Source organism: Siphateles boraxobius, unplaced genomic scaffold (assembly GCF_051911475.1).
Source record: "Siphateles boraxobius isolate OS27281-9 unplaced genomic scaffold, OSU_SipBor_1 25, whole genome shotgun sequence".
Lineage (NCBI taxonomy): Eukaryota > Metazoa > Chordata > Actinopteri > Cypriniformes > Leuciscidae > Siphateles > Siphateles boraxobius.
The window spans coordinates 15,079,037-15,097,174 of NW_027508866.1; the positions used below are offsets into that span (position 1 = coordinate 15,079,037).

Consider the following 18,138-nt stretch of genomic DNA (forward strand, 5'->3'; position numbering starts at 1 on the left):
CGTCCACAACCCACTCGCGTTGTTTTCTGTCAGTGAGTGTCAGACTGGTGTCAGATTGGCAGGCAGCTAGCCAGCTTGTATGGCACGAGAAAACTTGTAACGTTAGGCCTACTACTAGTACTAGTACTACTAGTTAATACCGTATCCAGGCTTTGATTTATGGTGTCTTACAGCTGGCACACCATCGAGGCTATTTGTGGATCAGGAACAGTTGTGTTTTGTGTGTCAAGTAACGTTACGTTAGCCTTGTTTAGCCCAAGTTTGCATCGATAGCTAGCTAACTAGGCTACCAGTATCCTAGCTGAATTAAACAAAATCTGAAGTAGAATTTTTTTTTTCTTCATGTAATGTTATCCATATCATCCATATTGATCTTGCGTTTGCGTTTTAAAGCCATCTCTACCATAGTTTTCTTGCGAGAATAGGAAATTCTTAATGCTAGATAGAAAACAACCACTACAACAATTTTATTTTCACTTTATTTAATGCGTGTTGCAAAAGAGCATCAATTACATATAGGCATAACACCGTAACTCCAGCGCGCCAAACGCGTTGCTGGTGGGTAAAACTAAGGCAGAGTGCCTTAACTCCACTGTAACTTATAATAACAGCGTTCTAAAGTGTAGCGGTACAAAGCAAAAAGACTGTAACTGATGTTAAGGTCTTCTGCATTTGCTTTCCCTCTGCTTTTGGAAGTTATGGCAAAAACATCATCTTATTTTTTAGCAGAAAACAACAAAATTGACGCAAGATATTTGTCCACATGATAAAACTGATCTCGATTGTTCCAAATATGGCAATAACTCATTGAAGTTTTTAACAAAATTGAAGTTAAGGTATTTTGCCTTTGCACGGCAGTATAGTCTCGTATTACAAATGAAATTGGTGAGGTTCACTGAATTAAATTAAAAAGTTTACCTATAGAATGCCGTAAATTATTTGCTAAAATATGTAAAAAAAAATACATTAATAAAAAACATCGAAAAAGTATCTTTGTTCTAGAAATTTTAACGGTGAAAATTAGTGGACACTAATTCAGAGTCAGATATGTAACTGTATTGTAAACCTACAAACATGAAGCTATATGATTAGGGGGGAAAATCTGCAAAAAAAAAGGAAAACTGCCGTATCAGTTTTTTTTTTTGTTGTTGTTGTTTTTTACCAGATATAAATAGTTTTCCTTAATAGGCTACTTGATATAAATTTGTTTACAAATGATAAATTACAGATTTTCATTACAACTGGCTATTTTATTGTAATTTAACGATCTGTTTACTTAAACAGAACACTTGTTTTCAGATTTACTTTCACAGTCCTTCATGCAGTTTATAAAATATGAGATAATCTTCCAAGAATGTGCATTTCCAGCAACAAGCCTCTTTTTGATTCTCCCTGGAACAAACTACATGACCTGAAAAGGACGATAGACACAAGGAGATCCTGTCAGAACAGTAAAAATATTCATTATTAAGAAATAGTTTGCCATTACATACACCCTGGCTGACACTTTATCCCTTGCACTGACAACCTACAATTTGACTAAATGCATGTCATCTACATCTACCAACATAAAGATATATCCTATTAGAAAAATGGAATTGAAAGGCCAATGTAAAACTGGAGTAAAGAATACTAAAAACAATCAGTGTGTGTGTGTGTGTGTGTGTGTGTGTGTGTGTGTGTGTGTGTGTGTGTGTGTGTGTTGAACAGAACTGCCCATATACAACTGTGAAAATGAACAATGCCACACATGTTGCAAAATCACATTCACTCGCATAGTAAAACTAATCCAAACTGCTACAAAGAGTCTGTTCAGTAAGATGATATTTTCAAACTGTAAGATATAAGTTTTATCTTACCTTGGTAGTGCTTGGAAGTGTTTGAGTCCTATTAAAAGTGTCTCCTTCATTAATGCTGATTAGCTCAGCATCTGGCAATGGAAACGTCGAGGGGAAAACGACTACATCACTCTTTATTGTGTCTGAACTAAAACACACGTCATACTGTTGAGTAGATTTAGAGAAGGACCAGCTTCCGTCTGGATGGGTGTTGATCACTGGAGCGCTGTACCTGCTGAAACTGCCGTCTGTCCTGTAGCATTTAGCTGCTATCAAACCCACGAGACTCAGTAAAAAGATGACTGATACTGTGACGATAGCGATGAGCAGATACACATTCAGATCTGAAAAACTCTCCTCTTTAACAGGAACTTCTCTGAATGATGTGTTTATGTCATCCAGACTCTCAACAACCACAACATCCATGGACATAGTCGCTGAGAGTGATGACTCTCCATTATCAGACACTGTAATAATAAGTGGGTGAGTTTTTAAGTCATTGTCACTCATTCGTCTCTTAGTCTTTATTTCTCCAGTGCTGCTTCCAATGCGGAAGAGATTCGTTCCTTTAGGTTCACTTAAATGATAAGACAGAAGAGCGTTATATCCAGAGTCAGCATCAACAGCTCTGATCTTGGCTACAAAGTATCCCGCTTCAGCAGAGTAGGGAATGTTCTCAGTATTAACTGATCCAGGATCAGAATAAGGCGGTAAAATAACTGGACTGTTGTCATTCTCATCCAGAATAAACACATTTACAGTCACATTACTGCTCAGAGGAGGAACACCAGAGTCTGTTGCCATCACTTCAAACTGAAATCGTTTTGTTTCTTCGTGATTAAATGATTGTAAACTGAATATTTCTCCACTCAAAGAGTTTATATTGATCAGTGTGGTTACAGGAACACTGGAGCTGGAACTGTCTAACAGTGAATATGAAAGTTCTGCGTTCTCACCAGTGTCTGAATCATCAGCTGTCACTTTTGTCACGAGACCTCCAGCTTGACCATTCTCACTTAGAAAAGCGTTAATAACGGTTGCTGGGAAATGTGGAGCATTGTCATTAACATCAGAGATATGTACAGTTATAACAGTGCTGCTGGAAAGAGCCGGAGTTCCTTCATCTGAAGCTGTAATTGTGATGTTATACTGAGAAACACTCTCTCTGTCCAGAGCTCCTTCCACCACTAGAGAATAATGATTGTTATATGACGTCTCCAGTTTGAAAGGAAACGAGCCTTTCAGCGCACAGTGAACAATGCCATTTTTACCTCCATCTTTATCAGACACTGTGACTAAAGCAACAGCAGTTCCTGACTTTGTGTCTTCTTTCACATTTTCCAAAAGAGGAGTCACAATTATCTCTGGTGCATTGTCATTTTCATCCATAACTTCTATTAAAACTTTACATTGTGTGCTCTTTGGTGGACTGCCTTTATCTCTAGCCTGAATTCGCAATTCAATTGCAGCATTTATCTCATGGTCTATTTGACCCTTTACAACAATATCCCCGGATTCAGGAACCACAGTGAATAGACTTTGCTTTTTAATGTTTCCATGTTCAGCTATGGAATAAATAATGTCACTGTTGGTGCCCTCATCCAAATCAGTAGCAGTCAAAGAGATGATTTTTGAACCAACAGAAACATTTTCTCTCACCTTAATCTTGTACAATGGTTTGCTGAAGACAGGCTTGTTATCATTTATATCAATAACATTCACTATTACACTTAATGTGCCTGTCTTTGCAAGCTTTCCTCCATCAACAGCTTTCAATACAAGAGGAATTACCGATTGCTTTTCACGATCTAAAGGTTTTTGGAGCACTAATTCAGCAGACACACTTTGATCTTCAGTTTGCACGTCAACAGAAAAGTGTTCATTCTTGCTCAGTTTGTAGTCTTTAAGTGCATTAATGCCAATGTCGTTATCTTCAGCTACGGGAAGATGAAATCTCTCCCCTGGAACAACATCCTCTGTAATGTTTATCATTACAACGCTGTCCACAAAATATGGAGCATTATCGTTAACATCCAGAACATTAATTTCAATTCGATAAAGACTGTGAGGATTTTGAACAACAGCCTCCAAATTAAGAGCACATTGCTGATTAGCGAAGCATAATTCCTCCCGGTCAATTCTTTCATTCACAAACAACGCTCCCGTTTTCAAATTCACGTCAAAATATTTTCTGTTGGATCCGGATACAAGCTGCAAGATACGAGATTCCAGCTCCTGAACACTGATCTTGAGATCTTTTGCTATATTTCCGACAACAGTTCCCTTGTTTACTTCCTCCGACACCGAATAGATAATCTTGCCGAATGAAAATTGCCATAAACCAAAATGAAGAGCTGTTATGACGCAAAAATATCTTAAGATTTCCATCGTTGTTCCTTCGAAGCTTCAAAGATGAATCATCTTATAAAAAACGTAAATGTATGTCTTGTTGCTGCCAGGCTCTTCGTCTCGGAAGCATGTAGGCTACTGTATAATAGGCTACCTTATCATTTACTCATGGCAATAATAGGCGGTTGTTCTTCCAGGGGAGGAGCCTCATTTTAATATGAGAAGTGCTTCAAATTCATGGTCTACAACGACATCGCGCGTTTAACTGCATGCTGAATGGAGATATTTTATTTAGAGTGCAATATTCCACACTTCAAATCTATAATGTTTTAAAAAATGAATTAGTGAATTGCAAAGTATAAATGCAAATAAAAAGACACATTCTGGGTAAAGATCTGCAGCACACGATATAATATGTAAATTAAGAGCATATAGTAGGAAGCTACTTAAATAAAATATATTTACATCTAACCAAGATAACCAAAATGTACGGAATGAAAAGCGAGGATGGGGTGTTTTTTGTCCATGGTGCTCTCAAAAAAGAATCAAAGTACCCTTACGTTTATAAATATTTAATATAAACAGCATAATAACTTGATTAAAATATGCATACTGTGATTTATTGTTGTTGTTGTTATTATTATTATTATTATCAGTCATCATCGTTTTGTATTGTCTTTATTAATCATACATCGCATTTTTTTAGCATCTGTATTTGTATTTGACTTTTTGTTGTCATTGAAAAATAGCAAAAATAGCAAAAAAATATTTCAAAAATAGCATTGAAACTGTTATTTAGTTCAGCGAAATTAAAGAAAAGAAGCGATAAAAAATTGTTTGCAAATACCAACACAACGTCATTGACAACTACAAAAATGTTTCAAACTCCACAAATGTTACACAACTATAGGGTTCCAAAGTCTTCTTACCTTCTCGGTGGTAGGAAGAGTTTGTGTGCGCGTAAAAGTGTCTTCTCCACTATTAATGCTGATCAGCTCCGCGTCTGCTGGTGGAAACGTCGAGGGGAAAACGACTACATCACTCTTTATTGTGTCTGAACTAAAACACACGTCATACTGTTGAGTAGATTTAGAGAAGGACCAGCTTCCGTCTGGATGGGTGCTGATCACTGGAGCGCTGTACCTGCTGAAACTGCCGTCTGTCCTGTAGCATTTAGCTGCTATCAAACCCACGAGACTCAGTAAAAAGATGACTGATACTGAGACGATAGCGATGAGCAGATACACATTCAGATTTGAAAAACTCTCCTCTTTAACAGGAACTTCTCTGAATGATGTCTTTATGTCATCCAGACTCTCAACAACCACAACATCCATGGACATAGTCGCTGAGAGTGATGGCTCTCCATTATCAGACACTGTAATAATAAGTGGGTGAGTTTTTAAGTCATTGTCACTCATTCGTCTCTTAGTCTTTATTTCTCCAGTGCTGCTTCCAATACGGAAGAGATTCGTTCCTTTAGGTTCACTTAAATGATAAGACAGAAGAGCGTTATATCCAGAGTCAGCATCAACAGCTCTGATCTTGGCTACAAAGTATCCCGCTTCAGCAGAGTAGGGAATGTTCTCAGTATTAACTGATCCAGGATCAGAATAAGGTGGTAAAATAACTGGACTGTTGTCATTCTCATCCAGAATAAACACATTTACAGTCACATTACTGCTCAGAGGAGGAACACCAGAGTCTGTTGCCATCACTTCAAACTGAAATCTTTTTGTTTCTTCGTGATTAAATGATTGTAAACTGAATATTTCTCCACTCAAAGAGTTTATATTGATCAGTGTTGTTACAGGAGCACTGGAGCTGGAACTGTCTAACAGTGAATATGAAATTTCTGCGTTCTCACCAGTGTCTGAATCATCAGCTGTCACTTTTGTCACGAGACCTCCAGCTTGACCATTCTCACTTAGAAAAGCGTTAATAACGGTTGCTGGGAAATGTGGAGCATTGTCATTAACATCAGAGATATGTACAGTTATAACAGTGTTGCTGGAAAGAGCCGGAGTTCCTTCATCTGAAGCTGTAATTGTGATGTTATACTGAGAAACACTCTCTCTGTCCAGAGCTCCTTCCACCACTAGAGAATAATGATTGTTATATGACGTCTCCAGTTTGAAAGGAAACGAGCCTTTCAGCGCACAGTGAACAATGCCATTTTTACCTCCATCTTTATCAGACACTGTGACTAAAGCAACAGCAGTTCCTGACTTTGTGTCTTCTTTCACAGTTTTCAGAAGTGGAGTCAATGTTATCTCTGGTTCATTATCATTTTCATCCATAACTTCTATTAAAACTTTACATTGTGTGCTCTTTGGCGAATGGCCTTTATCTCTTGCACGAACTCGCAATTCAATTGCAGGATTCTCTTCAAAGTTTATACGCCCTTTTACAAAAATATCTCCTGTTTCAGGGATAATGGTAAAAGTGTCTTGCTTCTTACCATGATCAGCAAACGAGTACACAATTTCACTGTTTATTCCTTCATCCATGTCAGAGGCAAAGACAGATAAAACTTTAGTACCAGCAGCAACATTTTCCTTCAGTTTGACTTTGTAAAGAGGTTGACTGAACACTGGGTTATTATCATTAATATCCATAACGTTTATAATAATATTTAAAGTCCCTGATTTAGGTGGTTTTCCTCCATCTGTCCCGCTGAGAACTAATTTAATAGTCGCTTGCTTCTCTCGATCTAAAGCCTTGTTCAGCACTAACTCTGCAGACACACTCTGGTCTTCACTCTGTGTATCGAGACTGAAATGTTCATTCGGACTCAGTTTGTACTCTTTCAGAGAATTACTGCCAACATCAGAGTCCTCGGACACAGGGAGAGGAAATCTCTCGCCAGGGCTTGCGTTTTCTGTAATATTTAATGCAAATACTTTAACAGGAAAATGTGGCGCATTGTCGTTTATATCCAAGATCTTAATCTCCACCCTGTAAAGATGATGAGGATTTTCAGCGAGGGCCTCTATATTCAAAGAGCATTTCTGTTTCGACATACATATCTCCTCACGGTCAATCCTTTCATTAACAAACAGCACGCCAGTTTTCAGATTTACGTCAAAATACTTCTTATTTGATCCAGTCACGATCTCAAACATGCGAGATTCCAGGTCGTGAACATTTATGTTCAGGTCTTTCGCTATATTGCCAACAACTGTTCCCTTATTTACCTCTTCCGGTACGGAATAGACGAGCTGAGCAAACGCAGAATCCAGCAAAGAAAAGAAAAATATAAATCCACACTCGAAATATCCAATAAATGCCATGATGGTGATTCACAAATGTCTTGAAGATAGCTAAAAAAGATAAACGCGAGAGAAGCCAATATAACCACTTTGCATTAGGAAGCATGAGACGAAACAGAAACCATCATCACGTCTCAACGACAGATACACTATAACACCAAGATTCTGAGAGAGGCTTCAGAATAAATCCTTTAAACCTTTAACTGGCGGTCTGCAGTGACACCATGTGCTGACATTATGCCATTACAAGTATATTATATTTCCAAATCCACTGAAGTAACACATGACGCATTTTAGATGAAATGACATCACTTAATACAAATCATAGTTACCAAACATCAAAAAACAAGACTATGATACATCGTAAATTATAATAAATTTAAATGGCCAAAAATAACAGAGAAGCACATGTTCAATTTCCTCAGAAATATAACATTATCACGCTAGAACTCATATTATTGTGTTAGTGTCCATTGTACTGATTGACGAGTCACAACACACTAACACCAGTTGGATGAGATATAAAACCAGTCAGCCACAAAAACACACAAGTAGCTACATACGTGTTTTAAAGTGTCAATTAATTTATTGTTAAATGGGTACTAATGCCGTTAGTCCTGTTGATGTAATAACTAAACATCACAAACTGCGCGTGAACTCCTATCCAGTGACGTGAATCTCACGTCTGTAAAGGGTAAATTTGATAGCAATTAGTCAGGGCGATTCTAGGATTTCAATATTAGGGGGGCTCGGCCTCCAATGAGGATATGATTTATTTTTTTATTTTTTTATAATTGAATGTATTGCTTACACTAGGGTAGGCATGAACAATACAGCATGTTCTATCAAGTCAATCCCTGAATATTGAATTATATTCTAATAATTTTTAACCAACTAAAATTCATAACAAATTAGGGCAATTTTATTGCACTGAACTATAAAGTATAGCAAGAGTAGGAAAAGTCACAAAGTCTCATGCCATTTAGATGAAAGGAATATCATTTTCTCTCTTTTTTTCTTTTTTTAAAGCCCAGATTTTACAGTGATTGGAAACCTTCTTGATTTGCTCCTGCATCATGTAAACCCAATTTATGACAAAGAACTACACAGATACAGATATCATAATCAATAAATGCAAACATGTTGTCTTCTGCTTCTGACGGGCTGCGTCGATGAAGATTGAAGAACACAGAACAACGCAGACCGGGGATGAGCCGAATTCTGCCGCCGGTTTCATAAATGCGTCTCTCTAGCACGCATTGTGTATTATCGTGTAATTTATACGCGAAAATGAGTTTTTACGTGCATATGATACGCAGTTTTTGCGTGCATTTGATACGCCATTTATTGCGTGTAATACACACGTACCCCACACGACTAATCCTACCCATGCGTATCATATTCACGTACCTAAGCCTACCCTAAACCTACCCATGCGTATCATATGCACGTAAAAACTCATTTTGGCGTATACATTGCACGATAAACACAATGCGTGCTATAGAGACGCATTTAGTGTGAATGGGTTGGTTTTAAAGGGGACTGAGGCGATCACGAATTAGTGTAGAGGTTACGGAGTTAATCGGAAGTCTTTAGGGACTCTGGGCGGAAACTCAGGGGGAATAAAGAACTGTACCTGCTGAAACTGCCGTCTGTCCTGTAGCATTTAGCTGCTATCAAACCCACGAGATCAATTTACGCATCAATTTCCATTTTTAGTTTTCAGATACAAATGTCTGGATGGCATTTTTGTTAACTTTTTAAGATTTTTAAGCTACTTCATCACCCAAATAAGTAAGGAGCAGTGTGTCTCTGAAACGTTCCACACAAATTGCAGCGTGTAATTTAATTGCATGGACTTTATATTTACAGATAAGTAAGCAGTAGCTTACCTTTCCAGTGGTAGGAAGAGTTTGTGTGCGCGTAAAAGTGTCTTCTCCACTATTAATGCTGATCAGCTCCGCGTCTGCTGGTGGAAACGGCGAGGGGAAAACGACTACATCACTCTTTATTGTGTCTGAACTAAAACACACGTCATACTGTTGAGTAGATTTAGAGAAGGACCAGCTTCCGTCTGGATGGGTGTTGATCACTGGAGCGCTGTACCTGCTGAAACTGCCGTCTGTCCTGTAGCATTTAGCTGCTATCAAACCCACGAGACTCAGTAAAAAGATGACTGATACTGAGACGATAGCGATGAGCAGATACACATTCAGATCTGAAAAACTCTCCTCTTTAACAGGAACTTCTCTGAATGATGTCTTTATGTCATCCAGACTCTCAACAACCACAACATCCATGGACATGGTCGCTGAGAGTGATGGCTCTCCATTATCAGACATTGTAATAATAAGTGGGTGAGTTTTTAAGTCATTGTCACTCATTCGTCTCTTAGTCTTTATTTCTCCAGTGCTGCTTCCAATGCGGAAGAGATTCGTTCCTTTAGGTTCACTTAAATGATAAGACAGAAGAGCGTTATATCCAGAGTCAGCATCAACAGCTCTGATCTTGGCTACAAAGTATCCCGCTTCAGCAGAGTAGGGAATGTTCTCAGTATTAACTGATCCAGGATCAGAATAAGGCGGTAAAATAACTGGACTGTTGTCATTCTCATCCAGAATAAACACATTTACAGTCACATTACTGCTCAGAGGAGGAACACCAGAGTCTGTTGCCATCACTTCAAACTGAAATCTTTTTGTTTCTTCGTGATTAAATGATTGTAAACTGAATATTTCTCCACTCAAAGAGTTTATATTGATCAGTGTTGTTACAGGAACACTGGAGCTGGAACTGTCTAACAGTGAATATGAAAGTTCTGCGTTTTCACCAGTGTCTGAATCATCAGCTGTCACTTTTGTCACGAGACCTCCAGCTTGACCATTCTCACTTAGAAAAGCGTTAATAACGGGTGCTGGGAAATGTGGAGCATTGTCATTAACATCAGAGATATGTACAGTTATAACAGTGCTGCTGGAAAGAGCCGGAGTTCCTTCATCTGAAGCTGTAATTGTGATGTTATACTGAGAAACACTCTCTCTGTCCAGAGCTCCTTCCACCACTAGAGAATAATGATTGTTATATAACGTCTCCAGTTTGAAAGGAAACGAGCCTTTCAGCGCACAGTGAACAATGCCATTTTTACCTCCATCTTTATCAGACACTGTGACTAAAGCAACAGCGGTTCCTGACTTTGTGTCTTCTTTCAAAGTTTTCAGAAGTGGAGTCACTGTTATCTCTGGTGCATTATCATTTTCATCCATAACTTCTATTAAAACTTTACATTGTGTGCTCCTTGGTGGACTGCCTTTATCTCTTGCTTGAACTCGCAATTCAATAGCAGGATTTTCCTCGTAATCAATTTGCCCTTTTACAACAACATCTCCTGTTTCGGGGATAATGGTAAAAGTGTCTTGTTTTTTTCCGTGACCAGCAAATGAGTACATAATTTCACGATTTATTCCTTCATCCAAGTCAGAGACAAACACAGATAAAACTTTAGTATCAGCAGCAACATTTTCCTTCAGTTTGACCTTGTAAAGAGGTTGACTGAACACTGGGTTATTGTCATTAACATCCATGACGTTTATAATAATATTTAAAGTCCCTGATTTAGGTGGTTTTCCTCCATCTTTCCCGGTGAGAACTAATTTAATAGTCGCTTGCTTCTCTCGATCTAAAGCCTTGTTCAGCACTAACTCTGCAGACACACTCTGGTCTTCACTCTGTGTATCGAGACTGAAATGTTCATTCGGACTCAGTTTGTACTCTTTCAGAGAATTGCTGCCAACATCAGAGTCCTCGGACACAGGGAGAGGAAATCTCTCGCCAGGGCTTGCGTTTTCTGTAATATTTAATGCAAATACTTTAACAGGAAAATGTGGCGCATTGTCGTTTATATCCAAGATGTTAATCTCCACCCTGTAAAGATGATGAGGATTTTCAGCGAGGGCCTCTATATTCAAAGAGCATTTCTGTTTCGACATACATATCTCCTCACGGTCAATCCTTTCATTAACAAACAGCACGCCAGTTTTCATATTTATATCAAAATACTTCTTATTTGATCCAGTCACGATCTCAAACATGCGAGATTCCAGGTCGTGAACATTTATGTTCAGGTCTTTCGCTATATTGCCAACAACTGTTCCCTTATTTACCTCTTCCGGTACGGAATAGACGATCTGAGCAAACGCAGAATCCAGCAAAGAAAGGAAAAATATAAATCCGCACTCGAAATTTCCCATAAATGCCATGATGGTGATTCGCAACTGGCTTAAGTACAGTAACGATAAATAAACGCGAGAGAATCAATTTTGTCGTTGCATTCAATAAACACGAGAAGAAAAATTAAACCACCCTTACGTTTCAACGACAGATACACTGACACTGATATTCTGAGAGAGAAGCTGCAGAGTACAAACCATGCACATTTAACTGACGGTCTGCAGTGACACCATGTGCCTAAACTATCCAATAACAGGTATATTTTATTTCCAAATCCAAAGGAGAAAATATATTGAATCAAAACTACAACATCAACAATAGCAATAAGTCAAACAATTTCAACACTGGAAACCAAGAAAGACACAGCAGAGATATTATTTTGGCTACTAGCAGCATGAATAATCTAATAAGACTGCAAACAATCAAATGGGCACTTGTTACTACAAAATGCATATTGAGTCTATAAAATGCATTTGTCCATGTAATGTTGCTATAATCATACTGATGATCCGGTAAGAGAGGTGCATGGTGATGAACAGGTCAAACCAATTAATATCATGGCAAAAAAAACAAAACAAAAACAGACTGAGACGCTGAATTGACGAAGCATTCAATGTCAGAATATATTATTATTATTATTGTTGTTATTATTGTTATTATTATTATTATTATTATTATTATTATTATTATTATTATCAGCCTATTTTTATAATAATTATTATTATTGAGATCGATTTTCTGTTTCGTTTTTGTATTTTAATTTGCATTGCCTATCCAACGATTTTAAGTCTCCTTGACACAGGCCTACTAATTTTTCTAATTTGTAAAACATTGATCAATCAGCATTTGGAACCGGACTTATTACTTTTATTATTAGTAGTCGTATCAACATTATTATCAATTTCAACATTATTATTTTGTTTCTTAATTGCGTTTTAATTGCACATTTCCTGTCACGTAGGCTATGTCTGATTAATTTAGTTACATTTCCATGAAATATCACTTTTGGTCTGTAAACTATATCGATAATTATATAAATGCCCAATATTTTGGATGCTTGAAATAGGCAATAAATAAATAAATAAATAAATACAATTCTGCATTCAGGACAAGATTATCCTAATCATAGTAGGTTACTAAACTGCATTACAGGGCCGGCCCTGGCCAATTTGCTGCCCTAGGCAAGATTTTACCTGGTGCCCCATGCATCACAGCCCATTTCGCCCTGTCATTGTGTTCATGATTATTTATCCTATATATATATATAATAACATATAATATACAAATATATATATATACACACACACACACACACACACACACACACATTACAGCCTAAACACAAATAGCAAGAGCATTACACCTAGCATTCAAGTCAAGTCCCATTTATTTTTATAGCGCTTTTTACAATATAGATTATTTCAAGGCAGATTTACAGCTTTACAGTTTTGTTGCGTTTATAATTTTGCTCAGTATATATAGCCGCTCTGGATAAAACAGTGATGTCATCGTCCAAATGTCATTCATGCACAAAATATTCATTGAACGCTAGCAAAAGTTTTTGTTTTGCAGTTGATGGCAGCAATCTTCCACTAAACTATGGCCCGTTTCATGTTTTCACCATGAAGGAAACTGCGAAATGTCTTCTTTAATGTTAATTTCACATAAAACGTTGCTACTTTTAATAAACCTGTAGCCTATATAAATATCATTAATAATTTTGGCAAATAAATTTAAAAAATGCCATATATCCCCCTCAAAACTGCGCAACTAGAGTAAAACATGAATTAATAAAAATTATAGTGAATGCGTCTAAAAAACTGACGTGATTGTTACAAATCACACTGTCTGGGGCCTCTGGAGAACTCAGAACAATTGTTAGCTTAAAGTTAAAGGTAAAAATAACTGCCATTAAATTATATATCTAACTACTATGCAATTAGATAAACTGTTCATTCATTACATTACCTCTGTCTTTATCCCCTTTTATCCTCTTCTCTTCCGTTTGGCACTGTATCTATTGCAGACTATAATGCTAATCTAAAATATGTCATGTAAATTTGGCCATCCGTCACAATCAGGTAACTTTCACCATGTCTAGACCTGGCTCGAGCTGCCAGGCCCATTTCTACGGAGTGCTTGAGTGTGTTAAGTGCCCTCAAACGAGAGAAATGCTGTCTACATTGGATGCAGCGAGGGGCGACGCTACACAACAAATTACTAACAGTAAAGTGATCGCGCGCGCTCTGTTTCTGACGCACTTCAAGCACTCGCTGGGCGGGGGGAGATTGACGCGCCGGACCGGAGTCGGGGGACTTAGTTAAGTTTTTGTGGAGTTGTTTTGCTTTATTTTGTAGTATTTTGAATTAGTGTTTTTAAAATAGTATTAGTAAAAAAATAATAAAAAAAATTCACTATTGAGTGGCGCCCCTAGCATTTGCCTAGTCCGCCTATGCCACGGGCCGGCCCTGCTGCATTACAAACCAATGAATTCCTTCATAATGTATCAAACAACTTAAAAACAAGTGAAACAACTAAGATGTGAAAACCAAAGAAACATTTATGACAACCATAAGAAATAATTGTGAAGAACTGAGAACAATAATTCAGCTGTAAATATATTATTTAACACCAATTTTCGAAGATGTTCTTACCTTCCCAGTGGGAAGAGTTTGTGTGCGCGTAATAGTGTCTTCTCCACTATTAATGCTGATCAACTCCGCGTCTGCTGGTGGAAACGTCGAGGGGAAAACGACTACATCACTCTTTATTGTGTCTGAACTAAAACACACGTCATACTGTTGAGTAGATTTAGAGAAGGACCAGCTTCCGTCTGGATGGGTGCTGATCACTGGAGCGCTGTACCTGCTGAAACTGCCGTCTGTCCTGTAGCATTTAGCTGCTATCAAACCCACGAGACTCAGTAAAAAGATGACTGATACTGAGACGATAGCGATGAGCAGATACACGTTCAGATCTGATAAACTCTCCTCTTTAACAGGAACTTCTCTGAATGATGTGTTTATGTCATCCAGACTCTCAACAACCACAACATCCATTAACATAGTCGCTGAGAGTGATGGTTCTCCATTATCAGACACTGTAATAATAAGTGGGTGAGTTTTTAAGTCATTGTCACTCATTCGTCTCTTAGTCTTTATTTCTCCAGTGCTGCTTCCAATGCGGAAGAGATTCGTTCCTTTGGGTTCACTTATATGATAAGACAGAAGAGCGTTATATCCAGAGTCAGCATCAACAGCTCTGATCTTGGCTACAAAGTATCCCGCTTCAGCAGAGTAGGGAATGTTCTCAGTATTAACTGATCCAGGATCAGAATAAGGTGGTAAAATAACTGGACTGTTGTCATTCTCATCCAGAATAAACATATTTACAGTCACATTACTGCTCAGAGGAGGAACACCGGAGTCTGTTGCCATCACTTGAAACTGAAATCGTTTTGTTTCTTCGTGATTAAATGATTGTAAACTGAATATTGCTCCACTCAAAGAGTTTATATTGATCAGTGTTGTTACAGGAGCACTGGAGCTGGAACTGTCTAACAGTGAATATGAAAGTTCTGCGTTCTCACCAGTGTCTGAATCATCAGCTGTCACTTTTGTCACGAGACCTCCAGCTTGACCATTCTCACTTAGAAAAGCGTTAATAACGGTTGCTGGGAAATGTGGAGCATTGTCATTAACATCAGAGATATGTACAGTTATAACAGTGCTGCTGGAAAGAGCCGGAGTTCCTTCATCTGAAGCTGTAATTGTGATGTTATACTGAGAAACACTCTCTCTGTCCAGAGCTCCGTCCACCACTAGAGAATAATGATTGTTATATGACGTCTCCAGTTTGAAAGGAAACGAGCCTTTCAGCGCACAGTGAACTATACCATTTTTACCTCCATCTTTATCAGACACTGTGACTAAAGCAACAGCAGTTCCCGGTTTTGCGTCCTCTTTCACACTTTCCAACAGAGGAGTCGTAACTATCTCTGGCACATTGTCATTCTCATCCACAACTTCTATTAAAACTTTACAGTGTGCACTTTTTGGAGGGCTGCCTTTATCTCTCGCCTGAACCCGGAGTTCAATTCCAGAATCTTCCTCGTAATCAATTTGTCCTTGAACAGCAATTTCCCCAGAGTTAGAATTAATGCTAAACAGTTTCAAATCATCGGTATTTCCATGAAATGAATATTGAATTTCACTATTGATGCCCTCATCCATATCACTGGCAGAAACAGAAATTATTTTGGTTCCAATTGGTGTGTTTTCCTTCACTTTAACTTTGTATAAAGGTTTACTGAAAATAGGCGTATTATCGTTTATATCCATGACGTCAACAACAATACTCAAGGTTCCAGATTTGGGAGGTTTTCCTCCGTCAACAGCGGTTAATATTAAGTGAATAACGGCTTGTTTCTCTCGATCTAAAGCTTTCTGTAGTACTAACTCAGCAGAAATACTCTTTTGCCCGCTATGAACATCTAAAGAAAAATATTCATTTGAACTGAGTTTGTAATCTTTCAGAGAATTACTGCCGACATCTGAATCTTTTGCATTTGGAAGAGGAAATTTGTCCCCCTCGTTTGCATTCTCTGTAACATTGACAACATTCATGCTGTCAATAAAAAACGGAGTATTGTCGTTCACATCCATAATCATAATTTCAAGCCGATAAAGTCTGTGCGGATTCTGAGCAAGAGCCTCTAAATTCAATGTACATTTCTGATTAGAGCCACACAACTCTTCACGATCAATCCTGTCTTTCACAAACAGCGACCCCGTTTTCACATTAACATCAAAATACTTTGCATTTGATCCAGGCATAATCTGAAACATGCGTGATTCTAGTTCCTGAGCGCTGATCTTGAGGTCTTTTGCAATATTCCCGATCACGGTTCCTTTATTCACCTCCTCGGAGACGGAATAGACAATCTGGCCAAGCGAAGATTTCCACAACAGAAATAAAACGATCAAAAAGCCAAAATATACTGTGAAATTCATGATCGTGCAAGAAAATGTCCAGCGATTTAAAGCAATTAAAGCAACTAAACAGACCTGTCTCGATACAATCCGAAATCACGACGCAGAAGCTACTATAAGCCTTGGTTATTTGCACCCTTTCAATGCTTATTCTGTTCCTGTAAAGGAGGAGCTCAGATGACTCTCAAAGTCATGGTCTGCAGTGCCACCACGTGTTGTAACAGCGATGAAACAACAAGATGTTGCTTATACAGGGTTCTATAAAACAAAGAGTGGACTAAACAAAAACATATCTTCATAAATTCAAATCTAAATCATCATATCAACACAATCATTACAAAACAGAAAAGGTTTTGTTTTGTATTACAGCAAACACAAATATTGAGAAGGATATATAACGTCAAATACCGCTGTCCGTGGTACTGAATTTATTTAGCTTTTTAAATACAAAATAGGTTACAGTTAAACCATTAAAAAAAATAAAATAAAAAAAACAGCAGTTTGTATGATAAGGTCATATTTTTCAATATTTCCAATTTGACAATGCCGTCCAGTATGTTACGTATTATCTTGAGTATCGGGTTGGGATGCGGGTAGTAAAATAAAAAAAAATAAAAACGATATTTCCTTTTTCATTATTATTTTCATAGACATCTAAACTGGAATATAAACTGTAATGATAGTTTATAAAATCAAAACATTCAAACGGAAGCTTTGATCAGGTAGAGGATAGAGAGATGGCGGTAGATGTGTTGGGTGGTTTGTCAGGCTCCACTCCAATACTCTCTAACTCATTTTTTAAAAATAGTTACTGATTTAAGAACAAAACAAAGAAACCAGTTAAATAATAATTATAGAGATGAAGGAAATGTTTGCGTATTTCTGCTTTGCTGTTGGCTTCTGTTGTTGCCACTTGGACAACACCTAAGCGCAAACAAACAGATGTCTCAGGCTGACAACTCAGTCGTATGTGAATAGATTACCGAGATTAAACTTCTTCCGACATGGATACCTTGTCATCTACTCGATCACCAAACAATCTGATCACCCCCGTCGCGGCACGGCAAGCAAACAAAACAACATTGTCATCTGTTCGAACACCAAACAAATTGAACTCACCCATCGCGTCACGCTGAGAAAGCGGGATCAGATCCAACATCTGTTAACTGACTCTAATTTAGATTTTTCAGCGTTGAGCGAAACTTGAGTACTTTTCTATGTTAGGGACACTCTGAAATGTAATGAAATCAAACCTGATACACCACTAGAATGTTTGGCTTTAAATGTTGTATTATCCCCTAAGATGAATTTTAACATTATAGTGCTGTGTATATAATGATGTTTCATTTTATGAGAATTTAGACAAAAAATTTTAAATATGTAAATACTTGCACCGAATCTGTTTTTCTTGGTGACTTTAATATTAACTGGCTAGAGAAAAGTCGAAGAAAAAAATTAAAG

General features: G+C 37.7%; 1 protein-coding gene across 5 annotated transcripts in view; it reads right to left on the reverse strand.

The window, feature by feature from the left end:
- Window positions 1–18,138, reverse strand: part of LOC143750051 (protocadherin alpha-C2-like) — a 57,985-nt gene that overhangs the window by 34,639 nt on the left and 5,208 nt on the right. Inside the window, exon 1 of one of the 5 annotated variants that reach the window (XM_077242884.1) lies at window positions 5,117–7,480. The exons of 1 other annotated variant lie outside the window; for it this stretch is intronic. In XM_077242884.1, coding sequence (XP_077098999.1) covers window positions 5,117–7,480 — 2,364 coding nt within the window. Of the gene's footprint in view, window positions 1–1,859; window positions 4,281–5,116; window positions 7,481–9,351; window positions 11,716–14,340; window positions 16,699–18,138 lie in introns of those variants that run through there. 3 more of the 5 variants (XM_077242885.1, XM_077242883.1, XM_077242882.1) reach the window with 3 other exon arrangements.